The following is a 23,574-nucleotide window of genomic DNA, read 5'->3' on the forward strand; positions in this document are numbered from 1 at the left end:
TTAAGTCTGAAGATCAACTGGCGGATGTTTTTACTAAGAGTCTTAGTAGTAAAGTCTTTCACCAACTTTTTTACTAAGGGTGTGATATGTATCACCCTATTTGTTGCAAGTTGGGCATGAGAAACATCTTTGCACCAACTTGAGGGAGAGTGTTAAGTGTTAGGGGTAGTTTGGTCTTTATGTATTATTCTTATTAGTATAAGTAGTTGTGTGTAAGGGGGAAACCCTAAGTTTTTTGAATCAATAATCTACAGTAGTTTTCTCTTGTTCTATTTCTTCTTCTTATTCTTCTTCTTCTTCTTCTTCTTCTTCTTCTCATCTATACATTTAACAGTTAGCATTGCAAGAAAGATTGAGAAACTGATGAGGGATTTTCTCTGGGAAAGCTGTGAAGAGGGTAAAGGAGTTCATTTGGTTAGGTGGGAGACTGTTTCTCTTTTTAGGGCAAAAGGTGGCTTGGCTATAGGAAACATCGTTGCTAGGAATATTGTTTTTTTAGGTAAGTGGTTGTGGAGATTTCCTCTTGAAAGTGAGTCGTTATGGTGTTCAATTATTAAAAGCAAGTATGGAGTTCAATCCAATGGTAGGGATTCTAATGTGGTTAATAGAGGCAATTGTCGTTCTCCGTGGAAATCCATTTCTCGTTTGTATCCTCTAGTGTCTAATTTTTTTTCATTCAAAGTGGGTAATGGGAAGAATGTTCGGTTTTGGGAGGATGTTTGGATAGGGGATATTTTGTTTGCTAGATCTTTTCCCCTTCTTTACAGGTTGGCTCGTTCTCCAAATGTGTCTATAGCATCGGTGGCTTGCTCGTCTACGACACCCATCTCCTGGAATTTTGATCTCATTAGAAACTTGAATGATTGGGAGGCGGGGGAGTTGGCATCTTTGTTGGTTGTGCTTGAGGGGGTTTCTCTTTCTTCATCTTCCGATAGTAGGGTGTGTAATCTTGTCTCTTCTGGGGTCTTTTCATGCAAATCCTTTTTTGATAAGATTATTGATAATCCCTCGGTTCTCTTGTTCTCTTTTCATAAGAAATTTTGGGAAGCGGGTGTCCCTCATAAAGTGAAGTTTTTCATGTGGTCTTTGGCTCAAAAGAGTGTTACAACTAATGATGTTTTCCAGAGGAGAAGGCCTAATCACTCTTTATGCCCCCAATGGTGTGTGATGTGCAAGAGAAGCTTGGAGGTAGCGGATTATCTTTTTCTTCATTGCTCGGTTGCTGCTGTATTATGGCAGCGCCTTTTCAGGTTATGTGAAGTGCAGTGGGTTGCTCCACGGGAGTGTATGCATATGCTTCTTATTTGGTTTGACGGGTTTGGGAGTACCAAGAAAGCTAAAACAATGTGGATAGGCATTGTTTTTGTTATTTTCTGGGTTATATGGTTGGAGAGAAATGTTGGAATTTTTGAAGGCAAGGAAGTGTAGAGGATTTGTGGGATAAGGCTGAATATTTGGCCTCTTTTTGGGCATTTGTATCTCCTTCTTTTAAAGGAGTCCTTTTGTTTTTGATCTCTAGGGATTGGGCTACTGTTTGCCATCCTTTGGGTTCGAGTTTTGTGATTTTGTTTTGCTCTTTCTTCTTTTCTTTCTTTGTATAAGGACTTCTTGTCCTCTTTCTCTTTCCCGTTTTAATAAAATTTTGTTGTTATTCAAAAAAAATTTAATGTTATTTTTGAGAAATTTTTGAAACGTTGAATGTTATTTTTCATTAGTTTTGGAATATTAAATGTCGTTCTTTTTATTTATTTTTTATTTTTTGAAATTCTAAGAATGTTTGTTTTATATTAAAACCTTCACCTACATTAATATTTTGGTTATCTTCAACAACTTGCACCTCGCTTCGGTGAGGCGCCACGCTTAAGCTCCAGAAGACCTTAGGGCCTTAATGCGCCTGGAGCTTTTTAAAACATTGTATAAAAGACAGAAAATATACAAGTCTACAAGGGGCATACCTTAGGCATATTCATACAAATAACTCAAACCCAAAAAATCAAACCATTAAGAAGGGGTAAACAAACCATATCTAACCAAAGTCCTAACCAAAGGTCACCCAACCACTACCACCATAGACTGAACATGAGCCTGTAGCAGAAGAGCTGGGAAGGATGGACTTCTATACTTTGCACAACCCACAAGTGAGTATAAACCTATCTAATTTTACAATTACAACCACAATCCAGGATATACCTATATTAACCAAAATGAACCAACTCTAATCCAAATCCCACACCATAATTACAGAATGTGCTTTATCTCACTTGTAGGCCAATATCACATCTATTTACATACCCAAAATAATAAATCGAAAGAAAAACAAAGCAGATAACAAGACAGCCATCTTTCCTGGGTCTCCTAGGTGGTTGAAGCAGCTATTCAACCATTATTTATGGCTTAGTGCAACCATAGCAACAGAAAGCTATGGGTCTTCCATCTGGCATAGCCTTCAAGATTCAAAAAACACACCGAATCAAATCTTCCCGGGCCTCCTAGGTGATTGATACCTATTCAACCATTTAGACTGGTTTAAAAGCTGCTATAGTATTTTTTTTGTTGAGAAAGTGCATCTATGGGTTCTCAACTCATAAAAAGACATGCACAAAAAGCAACAGCAGCAGTAGCAACCCCACAGCGTGGCTACTACAGCAGGGGGACAACAATAACAACCAAGGCAAAAAAAGGAGATGCAGCAACACAGCATCAGTGGCAGTTGCAGATTAGCAACAGTACCCAAACCAAAAACATTAGCATGAAACTAACATTTAGAACTACAAACTTTCAGCACCCAAATGCAAACTATAACTATAACTATCACTATCACTATAACTAGCTTCTTTGACAGCCTTGTAAAGCTTTTGATGTTCTTTAGTCTTTACCTGTTAGTGTTTCTATCACCTACCTAGACGTGGTAGGGTATGCTGATTATATGTTTCTAGATTTGACAAATTTCACTTCTCAGGTCAAAGATAATGGTCAAGTGGTGCTGAAGAACACATTAACTGGTCACCAGAAACCAGTGTCGGCTGTCTCATGGAGCCCTGATGATTGTCAGCTCCTTACATGTGGACTGGAGGAGGTTATCAAACGCTGGGATGTTAATTCTGGTGAATGTCTGTATGTTTATGAAAGACCTGGTGTTGGCCTGGTATCCTGTGGATGGTTTCCGGATGGTAAAGGGATAGTTTCTGGCATGACGGACAAGAGCATTTGCTTGTGGGACTTGGAGGGAAGAGAGCTGGAATGTTGGAAAGGGCAGCGGACGCTCAATATATCAGACATGGCCATAACTGATGATGGGAAGAGGATCATAAGCATTTGTAGAGAGACTGCAATCTTGTTGCTTGACAGGGAAGCAAAATTTGAGAGACTAATTGAAGAGCAGGAGGTAATTACTTCATTTTCATTGTCAAAGGACAACAAGTTCTTATTGGTTAATCTTATGAACCAAGAAATTCATCTTTGGAGCATAGAGGATGATGTAGAGGTTGTTTCCAAGTATAAAGGTCAGAAACGTACTCGATTCGTCATCAGATCTTGTTTTGGTGGATTTGAGCAAGCGTTTATTGCCAGTGGGAGTGAAGATTCACAGGTACAATCTTCTTCGTGTTTAGTTTTGACGTGATTTATTAGAGTTGTCATTTCCACTTCTCAAATTCAATTAACTGCTCATTACTGTTCTCTCTCTATTTCTCACTTCACTATATAGAAAAAAGGAGCAAGGGCAGACTTTGAAAACTTATTTTTTTCTGCCTCTTTTTAATTATATTTTAGTGTTTTGTGCTTTGGAGTTAAGATAGAAGGTTTAAACCCAGCCCATTTTTTTTGTTTTGTTTAATGTACTTTTTTCTTTTGGTTCAATCATACTATAAGGTTAGCTCAAGATAGGTTGGAAAGTGGCAAGCTTTGTATGTCTTGTTTATTAAATGATGTCAGGCCAGTTCAATTACAATTTACAAGGTTAAGCTAGGGAACTTGAAAGAATTTAGCCAACTAGATCCTACAGTAACTAAGCTTTCATGTTTTAATGCTATTTAAGTTAGCAAATAGAGCAATGTTTCAGACATGCTAATAGGATTTATCAAGTTAGGGTGCTGATCCGAAAGCTTTTGGGGGTCAGCATCCTGACTGCAGTACTACTAACTGTCTTTTCTTGCAGCTTGATGAAATGACTCTGCCAAACTTCATTCGGTCATCAATTCAGTTTGGTTTTAAGAGACAATGAGCCACTTAGATTCCTTAGATGTCTATTGACATGATGGGCGACTTTCTTTACTAGTGTGATTTTATAAATCTGGCTGATTCATGATGTGGGCAATTAACAAGCCTTGTCAAATTGGTTGAGAATGGCAACCTTTTGGGTCTTTTTAATGTAGAAGGTGAACACCTTGCGTTGTGAAAGGAGGAGCCTCTCTCCCTGTCATGCAGAAACATAGCTCCATTCTGTCTCTAGATTACTGGTAACTTTTTTAATCCTTCCTTGTGCAGGTATATATATGGCATAGAGGCTCTGGGGAACTCATTTCAACACTGCCAGGGCATTCTGGAGCTGTTAATTGTGTCAGCTGGAATCCAAGAAATCTTCACATGCTGGCTTCTGCCGGTGATGATCATACAATTCGAATATGGGGTCTAGATGATCTCCAGTGTTTAGGAGGTACTCACAGCAATGGCAATGGCAATGGCATTGTTCACCAGTCCAATGGAAGAACTTGAGATGATTATTAAGAGTTGAAAAGTTCCCTTGCATTCATGATAGATGGAAGTTTTCTTTGTAGCTTATCTTCATCCACATTTTGTATAAATCTCCCTCTCATTGGCTTTTCTTTTCTGAAGCATGCAAAAACTCTCTATTATGTAGGACCGCTATCTGCCAATAATCTCTGCAACTTAATGGCCATTTTTTTACAATATTTATTTCCTTTATTTGAATTGGTTATACTAGTGGTTACGAGTTTTACCTTATAATTTTGTGTTCTGTTCTTTGATTTCTTCGTTGGGAAATACAAATGGGTACATTTCTGATTTTCGAATAAAACCCTGGTCAGTCCTTTTGAGTATCTTTATGTAACTTTTAGTCTGGTTGGCCAAAAACACTGTTTGGGCCATCCTTTATCATGGCAGGTAGCTTTCTCAGTATTTGCAGGTGACCTATTTGGATGATCTTAGCTACGGCAAGCTACTTATGCTCTGCAAGTATGTTTCCAGGCATGTTATTGTCTGTGATTCTCTTTTCTTTTGACTTCATTTATTTATTTATTGAAAACTGGTTTGAAACTCATAACAAATTAAAACTTAGTTTTTATAATTTGTTATTTTTTTCAATTCATACTCACTATTTGTCTACAGTGTCTTCAAACATCAACATTTCACTGACTGACTGATAATTGCGAATCACTGATGATTTATCATTTTTTAACCAAATTTTTTTGGTTATAAGTTTTAGGGTAAATTACACATACACTCCTTATCCCTTATTCTCTAAAATCACACTGGCACCCCTGTTAGCTAACTCTGTTTGATGCAATGGTAAATTTACCTTAATACCCACTTATTTCGTCCTTTCTTTCTTCTCTAACTTTTCGTACCTTCCAGAGACACACTCTCACAACCAAACTCTCTATCACCGTCAATGATCACTTATTCACTCTGTATCAGTGCAGCTGTTGTCGCTATCCTACAATATAACCACTCTTTTCTCCACTATTTTTTCCTTCACATACAGCCTCATCACCACTGATGACAGTTGCTGCTAATGTTTGAAGAACACAATTGGTGAGCTCACCACACCAATCTTGGGTTCGATTGCCCTCAATGTTGGGGGCTTTGATCACTCTAATGGGGATTGTTTTTATGGTTTTGATTTCTAGAGTGTCCATCATGAGCCACCAGCAATAGAGTGGAAGCCCTTAGTCGCCGCCGACAGCTGTGAACCCGTCGTCCATTGAAGCCACAAACCTACCTTTTCTTTCTATCACTCTTCTACCCTCTCTCTAAATCATCAAAATAGGGTTTGATTTATTGGAAAAATTGGTTTTATATAGGCTTATTTTGAGCAATCTTTGAGTTCAAAATAGAGAGGGTCCCACGTCTTTTGAGGTGGGTCCGAAAAGGTGATGTGTTCTTTACTGCATGACAAGTCACTCGACAAAGACGGTTCGTCAAAATCATTTATGAGTGAGTGAGAACTTGATGTTGTTTTCAGGTTCGTGGAATAGACATTTAAAGAATTAAATGTGGGTTTCCTTGAAATAGGTTATTCCACATTGAAACTTTAAGAGAACTTATGTGTGTATATAAGTTCTAGGTGGCAACACTTGGGTTGGGCTCCAAGAGGCACTCCAAGTTTGTAGAAGGGAGGAGTTATGGACAAAGTATACCTTAGCCCGAACCACCACACGCGCACTGCCACCGCTGGTCGGCCGGTCGAGCCGGGTGCGGGTGTGGGTTGTGGATCAGATCGGTTCTTATATTAATTTTTTGGACAAAATTTATTTAAATTTTTTCCAAATTTCTTGCAGAAAAATTAATTTAAATTTTGTGCCACTGTAATTTGTATTTGAATTCAAATTTTGTGCCCCTTTTTAGATCCGAATTCCACAATAGTTTTTCAATCTGTTCAAATTTGGACAGATTCAAATTAGTTTTATAGTTATAAAACTGCCTAGACCAAGGTTTTAAAAAGCGGCCGCAACCGTTACGTAACAGTTATGGTAGTTACCGTCACCCGTTACGGCCGCTTTTGCAGTGTGATTGAAATTCACAGGTGTATTGGCCGTAGCGGTTGCTATAGCGGTCGTAACGGTGCCGTAACGGCCTGTTACGCACCGTTACGTAATGGTTCCGAATTGCTTCTTTCGAAAAAACACAAAAAAAAAAAAAAAAAAAAGTTGAAAATGAGGGAAGAGAGATAGAGAGAGAAGAGTGAAGATGGAGGAACAAGAGATAGAGAGAAAGAATAGGGAAGATGAAGAACATATTATTGATTTGTTGAAGTTGTAAGACCTATGCTATTCTATTCAGCTGCTATCACTCAACCATTTTGTTTGTGTGTATGTATCTATATATTGTTTGATAATAATAATAATAATAATAATAATAATAATAATAAGTGTGGTCATTATCTATTTGGTTTGATTAATATATATATATAGGCTTTTATTTATTCTTACTTTTGTCATTTTTTTATCTTATATATAATAGTTAGTGATTGATTTTTTGTATAATATAAAGTCATTAATTATTAAAATAAAATGTAAAAAACTTAGTTTATAGTGATTTAAAAATATGAAATATATTGGATCAAACTTAAAAATTTATAAAAATTGATCAATATTTATTTTAAAACCCAATAAATATGATCATGGAAAAAAAATGTGCGTATCGGTAAGTTTTTTTCAAATTGTGCGAAAAATAGAAAAATTCACGGTTTCGGTTACCGTAACAGTTACGCTACGGCCTTTACACACCGCAACCGCAACCGCGTCACCGCCACCGTTACGGCGACCGCAACCGCTTTTCAGAACCTTGGCCTAGACAGATTCAAATCTGTCCAACAGTTACCAACAGATTCAAACTCCAACAGTTATCTATTCAAACAGTGTTGCACTTGTTGGTTTGAATTGAATCTGTTCCAGTTTGAAATTAATACTTGTTCGGGTCTACAATTTGCCTATAAATAGAATTGATTCCAGCAGTTTTTGGAGATCTGAAATCATCCAGGAAAAGTCTGAAAAAATTCATTTTCTTCCCAGTTTTGCTCTTTGGTTACATTATTCTTCATATTAATTTTAGGGGAAAAAAAATAAAGAGAATATAGAATACAGGTTTGGTTCGCCGTACAAATTGTTTGTAGTGCTACTATAATTTGTAAAGATCATTGTATCCTTGGAGATAGACGACTTATATCTGTAAGCACCGTAGCGGGGCGAATCTGTCTTAAGGATAGAGTGTTACATATTCGACATGATTTTTTTTTTATTCATTCAGTTCGGTAAAATAAATTCTGTAAGTTATTTATTTTATTTGTTTGATTTGGTTTCAATTTATTTTTTATACAAAAGATTGTTCCAACATGATTTGTGTATTTTGATTTTGTGAGTATGGGTTCAAATTGTGCATCAATTGGATTGATTTTGTGTGGTAGAGTTGGGGTCGGGGCAGTGTTTGCTACATCAATTGGATTGTTGCACATATATATATGATGATACTGTAAACTTGAAGGATGGATGGGCCAGATTGATCCACACTTCAGATAGGTCTGTTGGGCTTATAGTTCGCAGAATACACCTGCAAAGACGGTCCAATGAAGGGAAGTCCCCTAGTGGACACTCCGACAATCAAGTTAGTTCAAGGCAATGAGGTTTTTCCAGAGAGATAAGTACGAGAGGAATCAGAGAAAACTTAACCTATGTCGTTCTTTTGAAGCCTTTTATCTTTTTCATTCATCATTTCCTTGTTCCTTCCCAGCTGTCTCGTCGGCCGTAAGTCTATGTTTTAGCTGACCTCATTCATGTTGAGCCTGTTTTCTCCGACGTGAAGGGACTACTGCATTTAATGCTACCAAGGTCTCATTAATGGCTGATGTATGGGTGTAATAACTTTGCAGATCTTGATCTACTTACGTGGCTGGTTCCCTGCTTGACAAGTGTTTAGATGCCATTGGTTCCTGGTTCAACATAGGGTGCTAGGCTTTAGTACTTGGACTGTGAATTAGGCTCTAAGTCGTGGGCCAAAATCTTTTGTGGGCCCACCGATGTCAATAAATATTGTTTATAAGGTGTTTGTGGGAAGGCCACTTACTGCTGTTGATGGATCAAAATGATGCCATTGATTTATATAGTGGTTATGTGATGGATTTATGGGAGGCGGAGTGGGGGTGCAGTGGAAGATAGGGTTGGGGTGATAATGTGATTGATGATTTTGGCCTAAGTTGTCAAGGCGTGATTAACAGAGCTATCTCTGTGTTAGAATTGCTGGATTGTCGGCACTAGTTCTACATACTCTTTTATTACCCATTTGTTGGAATTTCTAGTACTTTATTTTTTAATTATTCAATGTTCTTTGAGAGGCAGCAAAAATGTTTTAGGGTCTTTTGATCCCTCAAGGGTCTATAACTTTGTAGAAATCATGAAAGGTGGATGCTGTGGACTTGAGCTATTGGAACCGAGGATTTGCATTGAATAAGGGTGTCTTATTGAGTTTCAGGAGTCATCTTTAAGTATTTTTTTTTCAAAATTATATTGTAATGTGTTCTTTTACCATCAATAAAATCTTACTTTTATATCCAAAAAAAAAAAAAAAAAAATATGTGGAGGATGAAAGGTGAGGCTGTTGTGGGGTGGGAGGATTACTGATAGTGTTTTTATAGAGAAAGAAAAACACTTGCTAGTATTTTTTTTTTGTGTGTGGAAATTTAGCCAAAATCTCTTCATTGGATTCTTATTTGGTAAAAAATGACGCCCAATTTATTTTGCTTCATAAACTTTTTAAAAATAAGGCGCATAATTGAGTAATGATAAAATAAAATATTTTTTTTTTCTTGGACAATATTATTAGAGTAACATGTTACTGTGAGACAGAATAACATGTTACTGTCAAATAAGAGTAACATGTTATTGTTTACATCAATTTCAATAGAAATATTTTTTTTTTTTTTTTTTAAATTTCATAATCAATATGAATCTTATTTGATATATCTTTTTTTTTTTTTGATCTGTTATTTGATATATCTTGATGAGATGATTCTAAAAATATTAATTTTATTAAAAATTGATATTTAAATGAAAAATTATATTATTTAAAGATTAATATTCTAGTAATAATGGTATATATTAGGCTTTTTAAAAAAACATTTTTTTAGTTTATTCTTTAATGTTACGACGGTTTTTAACTAAATCTTCCTTTTATTTTAACAGATTGGTGAGGAAGGTTTGGATGAGAAAATAAACCAATAAGGGCAAAGTGGGCATTTACGATTTTTTTTTTTGCCAACATTAGCAATTTCCGTCAAGTCAACAAACGGTTGACTTACAAAGACGTCTGTGTTATAATATTTTGGGTAAATTACATTTACCCCTGAGGTCTCTGACAAATATAGGGACCTTTCCTATAGTTTGAATAATTATAGTAACCTCCCCTACTTTACTTGACAATATCAAGATTTCCCCTGCGGTCAAAAATCACTAAACGGTGTTATTTTTTCCTTAGGAAATTACCTTATTGCCCTTCCCTTTAAAATATTAAAAAATGTTTTTAGATTAGAGGATAGGTTTGAAAGAAACAAACAGTGTTTGTTTGGAATAGTATTTTTGGATTAATTATTTTAAATATTAAAAAATGTTTTTAAAAAATTTATTATTTTTATTTTAAATATGTAATTTCTATTTAAATATTTTATTTCATTTTGTAAATATTTTAATATTTTAATTTTAATATTTTAAACTCAAAACACAATTTCACACTCAAATTGTAACTAAACACATAACTCAAAATTCAATTCAAAAATTATTTTCAAACCTCATAACTAAACACATAACTCGACACTCGACACTATTTTCAAAACTCTACACTCAAATCGTAACCAAACGCATAACAAAAAAAATTAAAATATTTAAAAATATATTTATAAAATAAAATAAAATATTTAAAATAAAACTATATATTTAAAATAAAAATAAAAATTATAAATTTTTTTAATATTTAAAATATTAAAAAAAAATACAACACATAGATGTATGAAATATAATGCACATTAAAATAAATATTTTAAATATAAAATATTTACCCTAAAAAAATAATTTCAAAAAATTTCAAAATTTATAACCAAAAAAAATAAAATAAATTTTTTTTGTAATTTTTTTTCTTTTAAAATAGAGTTTTTGAAAAAGTTTGGTTTTGAGTTTTGGAAAGAATTTTGAGTTTTGAAAAAAGTTTTGAATTGAGTTTTAAGTTTGTGTTTGGTTATGAGTTTTGAAAATAATTTTTGAATTGAGTTTTAAGTAAAAACATGTTCCGAAAAAAGATTTTTTTTAGAAATTGAGAGGGTAATTTTTGGTAAAAATTGGGCCGAGCTGCGAAGATGGACTTTATGGCCCAAAGTACGAAGGACAGGATAAAAAGGCCCAATGGAGATGTAAAACTCACTCCGGTCCAAGAATAAGAACGTTACTCCGGTTAAGAGATAAAGTTATTCCGGCCAAGAAAGAGATGAAATTATTTCGGTTTGAGGGTAAATGTACTTCGGTCTGAAAGCAACTTGAAGTTATACCGGTCGTAAGTCGTTAGTTCGGTCCGAACATACCATGGGTTGAACAGGAGAAAACCGAGATAAGGAGGAGTAGAGTGAGAATCGAGCCAAGGGTAGTTCGGCCTACTATGTGGCTCAGTATAGCCATTTTTACTTCGGTCGTGTGATAGTTCGGCCATAGTGAAAACCATCCCACTTGGTTTAAGCAGTGGGGGTGTAAAAAGATAAGCATTATCCTTCAAGAATATGAATCCTAGGAGGACTCTGCATGGAGAAATAAGAGTCCCACTAGGATTGTGCCACTCGAAATCTATAAAAGCTCACAAGCATCACCTTGGAGGAGGTAACAGAACACAATTTTTCTGAGAACTTAGAGCTTTGTCTATTTGTCAAGTTTTCTGACTTAGGCATCGGAGAGGTTTCCGGCACACACCTGCCGGCTAGCTCACGTTTGTGTTTTCAGGTGACAAAGCGACGTCGTACGGAGGAGCGTGGACTTGGTCAACAGGATTATACGAGGAGAATTATTTCTTCCCCGTACAGAAATATATTTGGTTCTCTTTTAGAATCACAATTCCAATTAAAAATTTTCCAAAATCTTTTCAAAACTCACTGAGTCTTAACCAAATACACAATTCCAATTAGAAATTTTCAAAAATCTTTTCAAAACTCATAGAATCACAATTCCAATTAGAAATAATTTTTTGAATTTATTTTTTTAAGGTAAATATTTTACATTTTAAATATTTATTTATTTATTTTAATGTGCATTATATTTCATACACCTACATGTTGTATTTTTTAAAATATTTTAAATATTAAAAAATTTTAAAATTTTTATTTTTATTTTAAATATATAGTTTTTATTTTAAATATTTTATTTTATTTTATAAATATATTTTTAAATATTTTAATTTTTTGTTATGCGTTTGGTTACGATTTGAGTGTAGAATTTTGAAAGTAGTGTGGAGTATCGAGTTATGTGTTTGGTTATGAGATTTGAAAATAATTTTTGAATTGAGTTTTTAGTCTGTGTTTGGTTACGATTTGAGTATGAAATTGTGTTTTGGGTTTAAAATATTAAAATTTAAAAATTAAAATATTTAAAAAATAAAATAAAATATTTTAAAATATTTAAATAAAAATTATATATTTAAAATAAAAAATAATTTTTTTGGAGCATTTTTTAAAAAATAAATCCAAAATATTGTTCCAAACACTGTTTGTTTCTTTCAAACCTGTCATCTAATCCATTTTTTTTTAATATTCTAAAAGGAAGGGCAATAAGGTAATTTCTTATGAAAAAAGTAACACTGTTTGGTGGTTTTTGACAGCAGGGGAGAATCTTGATATTGTCAGGTAAAGTACGGAAGGTTACTGTAATTATTCAAATCACAGGAAAGGTCCCTGTATTTGTCAGAAATCTCAGGGGAGGTAAATGTAATTTACCCTAATATTTTTTGAAACAGGGGAAGTCAATGTGATTTCATAAAATAAAGAGGATGATAGTGTGATTTTAAAAAAAATATAGAATGTTAATGTAATTTATATCCTAAATTTTAAGAGAAATGAGAAGATATTATTCAGTTCTCAAGCAAACAATGCACATGTTTCTTACTCCATCTCATGCATTCACAGTCCAAAAAAAAAAAAAAAAAAAAAAAAAAAAAGAAAAAGAAAAACAAAAAATAGAAATTATAGATATAAAGTAATTTCTTGCTTTTTTTAAATGTTCATAGTCAGTAAAATATTTTGGTCCAATAAAAACACTCCAAGAAATAGAGATAAAAGTTAAGGCTATGTTTGGTTACGTATTTCAAATACATTTTCATCCATTGATTTGAGTGTTGTGCTTGTTTTGAATTTTTAAATTATAATTTCATACTCATTTTTAAAAATTCCTTTCCAAGCGGAAAAATTTTGCTAACCCGGATGTCCGGCCGATTGACCAGAACAGTATTTATTTATTTATTTTTTGATACCTGTTATTTTTATATTATAAATAAAAAACATTTTTGATTTTTTTTAAAATTTTTATATGAGTTTTGAATAGAATTTTGTGTTATGTGTTTGGTCATGAGTTATAAATTTTTGAATCAAATAATTTTTCTAATTTCAAAAACTCAAAACTCTCTTCAAAACTCAATTCAAAACTCTTTTCAAAACTTATAACCAAATAAATTTTTCACATTCAAATCATAATTCTAAAACTCACAAACTCAAAATACAACTCTATTCTCAAATCGTATTTAAAAAACTCTACTAAATACTACATAAATGAAATTTCTCCTATCGTTCAACAAGTGAAGATTGTAATTAGAGATCTTTGACGAAAAGATCTTTTCAAAACAATTTCCCTTGCATTTTTGGTCGGAGGAGGGGGAGAAAAGGTGGAGGGGCATTATGATATGATGATCAACCCTGGGTCATGAGCAAGACTCAGTGGTTTGTCACTACACCATAGATTGTTCAATGTTTATTTGTTTTAAAATTCTTCAAAAAGCCACAAATTTGAAAATAAAATACACCCTCAGTTGCTCAATGTCTATTTGTTTTAAATTTTCCAAAAAAATCACAAAATTTGAAAACAAAATGCATTGTCTAATTGTATAAAGATATAGTATCCAATAATATGTAAAAAAATGAATTAAAATTTTAATTATTTTCGTATTATATTAACATTTAACTTGACTCAATTTAAAATAGATTAACTTCTTTTCAATTTATTTGTAATTCAATCTATTTTATAGACCTGCATATAGATTATATATATATATATATATATATATATAATTAAATTGATGCGGTAATAATAAATGTATCAATTTAATCACATGTATAAAAAATAGTGTGACAAGTATTAATTTAAAAATAAATTATTCCTCTTTTAATTTGGGGATAAAATTACCTATTCTGAATTCCGCTCAGTCCAGGGGCAAGGGCGCTGGGCTTTGATTGCAGACGTACATATATATATATATATATATAAGCGTCCTCTACTGTCTGTGAGGAGCGAAGCGAGAGAGAGAGCGAGAGAGGGAGAGAGATTTTTGCACAAAAATGGCGAGCGCAGCTCAGATACCAACCAGTTTCGGGCATGAACTGAGAGCATGCCTTCGGTGCAGGCTTGTCAAAACCTACGATCAGGTCTCTATCTGCTTGTGTTAATTGCTACAGCGGTTGTCTTATGTATCTCATTGAAATCGTCTCCTTCCTTGTTTCGTTAGGGTTTATTTTTTAATGACATTATTCATTTATCCTGTATTTATATGTAGTATTATTATTGGGGGCATGCCTATTTGTGGTTAATATTTCAAAGTTGCAGTTTAGGGAATCGGGATGCGAGAACTGCCCCTTCTTTAAGATGGACGAAGATCATGAGCGTGTTGTTGATTGCACTACTCCTAATTTTACTGGGTAATATTATTTACGCATCTCTCTCTCTCTCTCTCTCTCTCTCTCTCTCTCAGTTTAGTACAATCTACATGATACATGTTGCTAATTTCATTGTTTGTTTGTTTGTTTTTTTGTGCTCTCCACATCAATCGCTTCACTTCTATCTTCGTTTAATTTTTTTGGTGAGAATTGTTTTGCAGGATTATCTCAGTCATGGATCCGACCAGAAGTTGGGCTGCTCGATGGCTTCGCATTGGTATGCCGAGCTATTTTTCATTCTAATTTTTTCTTTTTTTCTTTTGAAAATTCTGGAAGGTTTTACACTTACATGGTTATTTCTATATGCTCATCTTTTCTTTTTCTTTTCTTTCTTTCTTTCTTTCATTTTTTTTCTTTCTTTTTTCTATTTACCCAAATATATATATATATATATATATATATATAGATGCTGCTTTTGTGCATGAGTGAGCTAGTGCTTCTTCATTAATTTTTTCTGTTTGGTCTCTGGTTGACACTATACAGCCTCTTGTTTTGGAAGCCTTATGAGCCAGGGTTGCCTACTTTTCGAATTAGGGTTTAGCGCACTGGATTTATAGAGAGCTTGTATGTTGACAAGGACATATGTATCTTAGCCTGTGTGGATACGTGTGCCTGGCCTAAAGCCTAAAGCCTAAACGTGAATTTGCTAGAATGTTGTATGTTTTGGTAAATTTTACAATTATCATTGCTTCTTTCTAATTAGAAAAAACAAGAGGCTAGTTTACAAGCTTGGTAAAACAAACAAGATGAAACATATCTTCTCATAATCATCATCCATCATAATCTGCTGTAATTTTCAATCAACTCTGGTTGCACTCAACTTCAATTAACAATGTTGATGTTATCATATGCATAACACATGCGCATGCACTATACAGCATGCATCAGTTTTGTTAAGTTATAAGTTAACAAAAGACAAACAAATATATATAAGTAAAAAACTATGTAGACAAAATGCGGAAATGCTATTTGTTAGCCTCATGTGCAAAAAATTTGAAGCAAGCGAAAGGTATCAAATTAAAATCCTAAGCTGTATGAGGTGGATATAATATAACATGAAGGATGACATGCTCTTTAAACATAAAGACAAACTCGTATGCTGTTGCTATAAATTCCTATTGAATACAAACTCATATGTTGTTGCTATAAATTCCTATTAAATTTATTTTGTAGTTGGCTCAATTATGGCAAAGGTTAGGATTGTACCCAATCTACCCCTCCTTGACCCCATCAAATGGGGACTAAGCTTGGTATAGTTTTAGTCTGTTCAATTATATTATTAGAAGCTGGCAAGTGTACATGTTGCATGCAACATATTGTGTAGACATTTAATTTTTCCTGTAGGTATAGTAGAAGAAACATGGACATTCACACAGCATGATGACAAACTTTCCATTGTCTCGTTCCTTGAATTTGAGGAAATGACGACAATAACTATTGACACAATATATCTGAGCTAGTGTCAACTAACATAGCCATAACCACAAGAACTTATTGGACTGATGGGTAAGTAATTCCTTTCTCTGATTTTACTTCTTCTTTCATTGTTTTTATCACCCTAGTGGAGGAGGAAACCGCCTCCACACAACTATCTCCATGTCTATTGTGTTCATCAACACTAAGTGGCTTCTAAGACCATGTTGGGACCACCATAGTTTGCAAAATACATCTTTGTCTGAGACACCCTCTCCACCCTTCCTCATCCATCACCATACACAACTCTGAGATGCAAACTTTTTCTCTCCTTTGTAGATGCGAGTCTTTGCCTCCAAGAACCTCCACCCAATCCAACACCCAACTTTAAAGTCTCCATTCCAGCAACCTACCTCCCCCTTTTCATATTCCACAAGAAATTTCTACATGACATATGTAGGATGACTCCTTGCCTAGCAAGCCAACTTCATATCCCAAAAAAATGAGAGATCTTTGGAGTCTTCTCCTTTGCTCCACTATTTTCATTCGATTCCCATCCTTGCCTTGTCCAACAAAGTCGAAAGTCTTCTGTAGTAGCTGAACAATCATCCTCATCTCCCCTGCCTACTAATTTTTCCCCTTTGCTTGAATTATCTATCTTCAAAGAAGATGATAAGCCCTATTCTTCCCTTCAACCCTTCCTTTATGTGCTGGATTGAATGTACTGGACCGATTACATATAATATTCTCGAATGACTCTCTCTCTCTCTCTCTCTCTCTCTCTCTCTTTGAAGACAAAAGTTGGTATTGTCTTTAGTTATTTTTTCCTTCTTTCATTTAGCTGCTACATTGCTAAAAATCAAAAGGGCTAAAACAAGTGGTTTTCTGCAAATCATTTCTTTCTTTTTTCATTATGTATCATGTTGTTGCTTTTTTTTTTCTTTCTTTTCCTGGTGAAATTTGGCATTGTCAGCTTCAGGAAATGCAAAACCATAAATTGCTGAATTATCCTCAATTCGAGAACATAAGAAAACTTAAATGAGTAGGACCAGCTGCAATTTAACTTTGAGTAAATTTAAATAGGATTCTAAACATTACCTTCGACATTTTCTTTTGGACCAATATTTGTTGCATCACTATGTGCTTCTTCTTAAGACTCTTATGTATACGTTCACTGATGTGTGTGTACATGGGTGCGTTATTATGCCACATCATTCTCTCATATGGAAAAATGGAGAGAGAGAGTTCACAATTAAGTGACAAATATAAGGTTCAGTGAGCAAAAATCATAAGGTTTATTATGCCACATCATTCTCTCATATGGAAAAATGGAGAGAGAGAGAGTTCACAATTAAGCAACAAGCATAAGGTTTAGTTTGTGGTCTGAACCTTCGAGAGGAAAAGCCATTGAACCCAAGGAAGAGAGAATTTTTTGGAGAGAAGATAATCTTGTCAGGAAAAACTAAAACAGTCATTTTTATTATTGCAGATCCTGTTGTTATTTTGTTCTTGTTTCATTGCAACTACTTTAGGTGAAAGAAAAAATGTGCAAAAGGAGAAGAGGACTCTTGGAGAAGATAAGAGACATCCCTTTGGAAAAGACTAGAACAATTATCTTTCTCTTCATAAAACCTTGCACTTAAAGAATTTTGCCACCGTTGAGTTTTTGAATTAATATTGAACATGAAATGATATTGATTGATATAATTGAATAACTAGTTTTCCTTTTTTCCAAAAACATTTGATTGTTTATTTCAGTGGAAAATTTATGGTTTTAATGACTTGTAACTTGGAATTTATGATCATATTAAACCTTTACCAGGAAGATTTGTCCCTGGTTGTTACACGCTTGCAGTCTCAGAGGCACTCCCCGAGGATCTTCAGGTTTGCAATTTATACTTCCTGCAATTCTTAAATTTTGTTCTCTTAGAATGTATTTTTGTTCTGTGAAGTTGGTCAATATTTACCTTGGCAATTTATAAGTTTGAACCAAATTATTCATGACTGTTGCATTTTATAATCTTCTCAATGCTCCATGTAAAAATAGTATACAGATGTGTGATACCAGAAATCAGTCCATCAAGTCCATTCCCATAAATGAATCTAATGAATTTCTCAATGACTGAGAACAATGGATTTCTTAAAGTTTTTTTGCTTTCTAAAACCAACATGGTTTCCCTTTCAAAAGTTTTACAGTATTCGTACAAACTAGGGTGGCCCAACCCTCAATGAGGCCTCAGGCGAAATTTATATTGTTGCTTTTTAAGTAAAATTCATTTCCATCTTCTATTCTTTTAATTAAAATTTGAGGCTGTTCACCATCTTGACTATTAGGGCCTTTGGATAAGGATATTTTTTGGGGCAAGTAATTTTACATACCTAGAAAATGTGTTCATAAAACCAATTGGGTAAATTAAATTCCGAACATACCCTATGAGATTTGCTTAAATTACATATTGCCCCTGTAGTTTTGGATATTACATTTTGTCCGTTCGAGTTTCTAATTGCATAACAAATAACCCCTTTTATAAATAAATCATCAAAACAATTAACAGTTTTTAATGATGTTAGAAATAAATTTCAATTTACAATTCATGTACTTTTATTGTTGTATAAGAGAATAGTTAGGAATTTTATTTTTTTAGTTAATTCTGTTACATAAAAATTTCTGATAAGGGGATATTTGCATTTTCTATAATTAGAGCAATTTGTATTTTAAGCAAATTTCAAGGGCTGTATTTGTAATTTACCCTAACTATTTAGAAAAGTCCATGACCCCCACCTAGCTATGAAAGCAATAAAACACAAATAAAGCATGTGTAAGAAGATCAAAACGAGTAAATATGGTGTTATGTGAACATTTCTAGATATTTTTCTAGGTACTTTTTTTAGATATGTATGATTATTCTTTTCTTTTTTATCTGGGTTTTTGAGAAATGAATTGTTTTTACCGGGACTTTGAACAAGGAGGGTTTTTTTTTTTTTTTTTTTTTTTTTCTTCCTTCTTTTTAACTCTTTATTATTGGGGCTTTTGAACGTGGAAGATTTTAATTTTTTCAGGCTTTACTATTAGGTCCTTTCGACATGGAAGTTCTTTTTTTTTTCTTTGGCCTTCGGATGAGGAGGAATCTTTTTATTGTACCTTGTGACAGTTATTTTTATTAGGCTTTAGATAAGGAGCTTTTCTTTGGGCATCCAGCAAGTAATTTAGAAATTTAAGGCCTCTTGAAAAAGTGGGCTTTAGGCGGCAACTTCAATGGCCTAGTGATTGAGCACCCTGCCTACAGAAAACCTAGTTGCCTTATATATAAGTTTTGAAGAGATTAAATTTGAGAAAAACTGAAATTCTACAGAACACTCAGTGGGGGGACCTTTGGACATCTTTTTTTCAGTTAGGCGCTAGCTCGCTTGAGTGCACTTTGAGCTGGAGCTTGTGTACATTTTTTGGCAAGTGAAATTGTAGACACCTGCCACTTTGAGCATGGTTTCTGTGGGAGCTTCTGAAGTATTTTCTTATAAACCCTTTGTGACCTGCTCAAAATGTGTATTTGAGTAGGGACATTTTGTTTTTTTGCAAAATTTTAATTCCAAAACCAGTCAGGAACAGGAAAGGGTCAAATAGGTCTATTTGGTGCAAAACTGAACTTTGGTCCCATCTCCATTGCACTATGCTCTATGAAGCATGGATACGGATAAAATAAGATACGATGCGATATAGATATGACGATATAACAAAACCTAAAAACGTAAGATATGGGTACGACTATGATACGTTTGTAAAAAATTATAATTTTTAGTATTAATACATAAACTCAGACTATCGTGATAAATCCTTCTATATAAATTAGTTATTAGTTTAAGAGTTAATAGCTCTATTTTTTTTTTAGTAGGTCCTATAAAAATTTCATTTAAATATGAAGTCTTAACTATCTATATTGCCATTGTGCTTGTCCTTTTACACTTAAATGAAATATACAAAATATTGTACGCAAGTTTTCCATTATTGTTTAATTGCTAAAATTCAATTTTAGTATATTATATTATTAATTTATCCTTACCTTCTATAAAGTATGTTCTTGGATATGAGACGCATGTGCACATTAAGGATAAGCCAAAAAGGTGGGATACTACTGTAATCTCACTATTTTCTTCTTCTTTAAGTAAAGTATTGAAAAATTATTTTTGTACTATCCTAACAATTATACTCTAATGCTGCAAAATTTATTATGATCTCAATTTTATAATAATTTCGATATGTGACCAAGAGTATCCAAAAAGCATCTGATATTTTTCAAAATTAAAGAAAATTATAGAATATGCTTGTGAAAATTGTATTTTCTGCGAGTACAGTGCGGTGATTGCATTGTCTTTGTGTTGATCTTGAAACTGCAGCACCCAAGACACTCAACCTAACCTATCAACTCATTATAACCAAAATCCATTGTGTCTACATAAATTGCCCATACACTAGATACCTACCTAGGGGAGTTTATTTCTGGTGACATTGTGAGATGAAGCATACTTATTTGCACAATTTAATTTAATATGTTGAAATTCTTTTGTTAATTTTCTTCTATCCAGTTTGATACAATCTAGAATCTGATCTTGATTGGTAAATTGTATGTATTTGCAGAATCTTTGTGAAGATGAGCGTGTCCAATATGTACCCCCTAAACGTGTATGATTGAGTAGTTGATCATTACTCCAATAGCTAGTAATATTTGCTCATTTGAGGGTATCCAAATTTTCAGTTTGTAAAAGTAAATGGTTGTCAAAACTAGGGATCAGTTGACACCTTGCCTTTTAGCTCAGGCAAATGGACTCCAGACTTTGTAACATCCTTTTGGTTATGGGACTTTTTAACTGTCATTAGTTCTTGAATATTCTGCTCTTTGCCTATATCTATATGTCAAGTATGCCAAGGCTTTGAGGATACATGAGAATGTCTCAATCTTGGTGAAAGAGAAAAGAAATGTGACCGCTTGTGTTTTAAAGGGTGATATTTGATTGGGGATGATAGAGATTTCTATTCCATTTAATAGCTTATAAAAGGAAAACAGAGAAGGAGGGGGCCCTCATTTTTAATTTTCAGAATAGAAGCTCATATATGTTCTTTAAACTATTAAGCTGATAAGTCTTTTAAGTGAGTACACATGGTCATGGGATAAGCTTGACCTATTAGATAACTTCTCTAGAGAAAAGAAAGCAAAATCCAAGGGAAAAGAGTGGGGCTTTAATTGCAAGAATCTTGCATTTCTGATTTGCATTTATTTTAAAAAAGAATGTCTACAAAAAGAAATATATAATTGGACATAAAAACAATTTTAGAAAAGTAGGTCTCACCAATAAATTTTTTAAAATCCCATCTATATATTTTCAGAGTATGGATTGGTTTTTTGGTTTTTTTAGCTATTTTACCCTGCAGTTAAAAAGTCTCGTTTGAGATAAGTTTTTTTGATTTTTTTAATTTTTGTGAGAAAAAGAAATAAAATAATTATAATTTGGATATGACATTTTGTCTTATTGATTTTTTAGTTTATTTTTGTCTTTTTATAACTAAAATAGTCAAAGTAGTCTATGTCAAACATAGTTTTAGTTTGTGTTATACTAGGGTTGAGCAAGAAATCCGTAATTCGATCCGGTCCAGTCCAATCCGGTATGTTTGGATTGATTTTTTGAATCTGTAATTCGGTTCCGGATTGAAAAATTAAAAATTCGTAATCCATGGATTGGTTCTGAATTGAACTCTACGGTTCCGGATTGGAACCAATTATATTATACACCCTCCCGCATAGAATTTTTTCTTATTCCATATAAAACCTAAATCCAAATCTAAATCCGCATAGTATCTTCTTTTATTACTTTTGTTGGTTAGTTTTTAATTTTAATTTGTAATGATCAAAATACTTATGGTGGAACCAGTTTAAATTCTAGAACAGTATGTTGCTATTATAGAAAAACATGTTGCTATTTTGGAACTAATATAATACTATGTTTATTTTATGAAATTAAAATGTTATATATATATTTTTTCTTATTTAATTATGTGAATCTGTGGTCCTAAATCGATTCATTCCGTGTTTAAATTGATTGGTTCGGGTTGGTTCCACGATTTAAACGAATTGGATTGGTTCTAATTTTTTAAGAACCGTAAATAACGGATTAGTCTTAATTTTATTCCCGTCCGAATCAATTCAGACCATATTCACCCCTATGTTATACATATTGAAAAAAAATGTAGTGAATAAGAAAGTGTAGTTTAACAAAGCTATGAACTGGTTTTAAGACCCCTGGGTTGAAAATTATTTTGTTTACACGCTTGATAACGTGCAAACAAAGCAAATTTATTTAATTTTTTTTTTTATTGATTTAAACTGTGTGATGGACTTTATTTCAAGCGGAAGTCTCTGTTATTTTAATCAATAGAAAAGTATGTTTTGTTTGAGAGCATCTCTAATGGTTTGTCATTGAAATTGCTATTGTTAAATTATGGCAGCAGTTCATAAAAATAGTAACTTTTAGCAGCTATTATCTTTGGCAAATGCCAAAGCTATCGAGTCAGCTTCAACCAACCGTTTTCTCACTCCCTCCCTCTTTCTCTTCCTTTCTTTCTCATCATCCTTTCCAAACAAAGAAGCAATTTTCTTCCAATTCCAAACACAGAAGTAATTTTCACCCAATTTCACCCAAAATTGAACAATTTCAAACAGAAGCAAGCTAGTAAAATTTCAATTTCACCAATTTCAAGCCAAAAAAAAATTAAGAAAATAAACGCAGTGAAGTCCAAAAAAATACTTGACAGAAATTGGAGGGGGAAGAATTCACCGTTCCAGTTCTGATAACGGAAATAGTTGTAGGCAGGAGGTGTTTGCTTTCATAGTTTTATGGTCTCTGTGTAACTGTTTTCATTTAATGACAATCCAGTCTGTGATCAGATCACAACACCCAAATAAAAAATAGAACATTCGTTACAAATGGGAATATTTGAAAATCAACACAAAAATCTTTATAAAGAAAAAGTACTAGTAAATGAAAGTGAAAATTAGAGGAAAAAAAATAGAACAACAAATAAGAGGAGGAGGAAGAAGAAGAAGAATAAGAAAAAGAAGAAAGAACCTTACAAAAAGAAGCATCTGTAGTAGGGATGGAAGGCTTCAGCGAGTGATCTTCCATGTCCATGAGAGATAAAGGAGGTGGGTTTGTCAGATTTGGAGACATGGATGATCGATTCAGAGGGACTTGAGGTGTTTGGAGTCAGATTTGGTAGACGGCGGCGATTGGTAGACGACGGCAGGTTATAGAAGTGAGAGAGAGTCAGATCTGGGTTTTAGGGGAGAGAGAAAAAGAGAGAGATAAGTGAGACAAAGAAATGGGGTGTGGGGTAGAGAGAGACGGAGAGGAGAGAAAGAAGTTCCCACCGTGGGGAGGATCGATCAATATGGAGAGAGAAGAGATATAGAGAGATAAGAGAGATAGAGTAT

The 23,574-nt window shown here is 33.5% G+C and overlaps 2 protein-coding genes across 5 annotated transcripts in view; both read left to right on the plus strand.

Annotated features, from left to right (window-relative positions):
* Nucleotides 1-5,035, plus strand: part of LOC145788616 (WD repeat-containing protein 26 homolog) — a 38,582-nt gene extending 33,547 nt beyond the window's left edge. For both annotated transcript variants that reach the window (XM_082911889.1, XM_028246342.2), the window contains exons 4-5: nucleotides 2,960-3,589; nucleotides 4,486-5,035. In XM_082911889.1, coding sequence (XP_082768015.1) covers nucleotides 2,960-3,589; nucleotides 4,486-4,713 — 858 coding nt within the window. In that variant the 3' untranslated portion in view covers nucleotides 4,714-5,035. The remainder of the gene's footprint in view (nucleotides 1-2,959; nucleotides 3,590-4,485) is intronic.
* A 9,021-nt stretch (nucleotides 5,036-14,056) lies between these two features.
* Nucleotides 14,057-21,028, plus strand: LOC114275094 (transcription elongation factor SPT4 homolog 2). Of its 3 annotated transcripts, none has more exons than XM_028217086.2 (5): nucleotides 14,057-14,392; nucleotides 14,571-14,662; nucleotides 14,842-14,897; nucleotides 17,916-17,977; nucleotides 20,727-21,028. In XM_028217086.2, exons 1-5 carry the CDS (start codon nucleotides 14,306-14,308, stop codon nucleotides 20,775-20,777), a joined length of 348 nt encoding a protein of 115 aa, XP_028072887.2. In that variant the 5' UTR covers nucleotides 14,057-14,305; the 3' UTR covers nucleotides 20,778-21,028. The 3 variants fall into 3 exon arrangements, with proteins under 3 accessions (XP_028072887.2, XP_082768016.1, XP_028072886.2); XM_082911890.1 differs by having other exon boundaries at nucleotides 14,128-14,392; nucleotides 17,920-17,977; XM_028217085.2 differs by lacking the exons at nucleotides 17,916-17,977; nucleotides 20,727-21,028 and adding an exon at nucleotides 16,025-16,164 and having other exon boundaries at nucleotides 14,166-14,392.
* The last annotated feature ends 2,546 nt before the right edge of the window (nucleotides 21,029-23,574 follow it).

The sequence above is a fragment of the Camellia sinensis genome, unplaced genomic scaffold, assembly GCF_055761805.1.
Source record: "Camellia sinensis isolate YWXY unplaced genomic scaffold, ASM5576180v1 Unanchor14, whole genome shotgun sequence".
NCBI lineage: Eukaryota > Viridiplantae > Streptophyta > Magnoliopsida > Ericales > Theaceae > Camellia > Camellia sinensis.

Excerpts from the sequence above, each read along its gene's own strand:
- LOC114275094 (XM_028217085.2), top strand. The coding sequence starts at position 14,306 with ATGGCGAGCGCAGCTCAGATACCAACCAGTTTCGGGCATGAACTGAGA. Across the intron at positions 14,663-14,841 it reads ACTACTCCTAATTTTACTGG|GATTATCTCAGTCATGGATC; the intron begins GTAATATTATTT and ends ATTGTTTTGCAG. Across the intron at positions 14,898-16,024 it reads TGCTCGATGGCTTCGCATTG|GTATAGTAGAAGAAACATGG; the intron begins GTATGCCGAGCT and ends TTTTTCCTGTAG.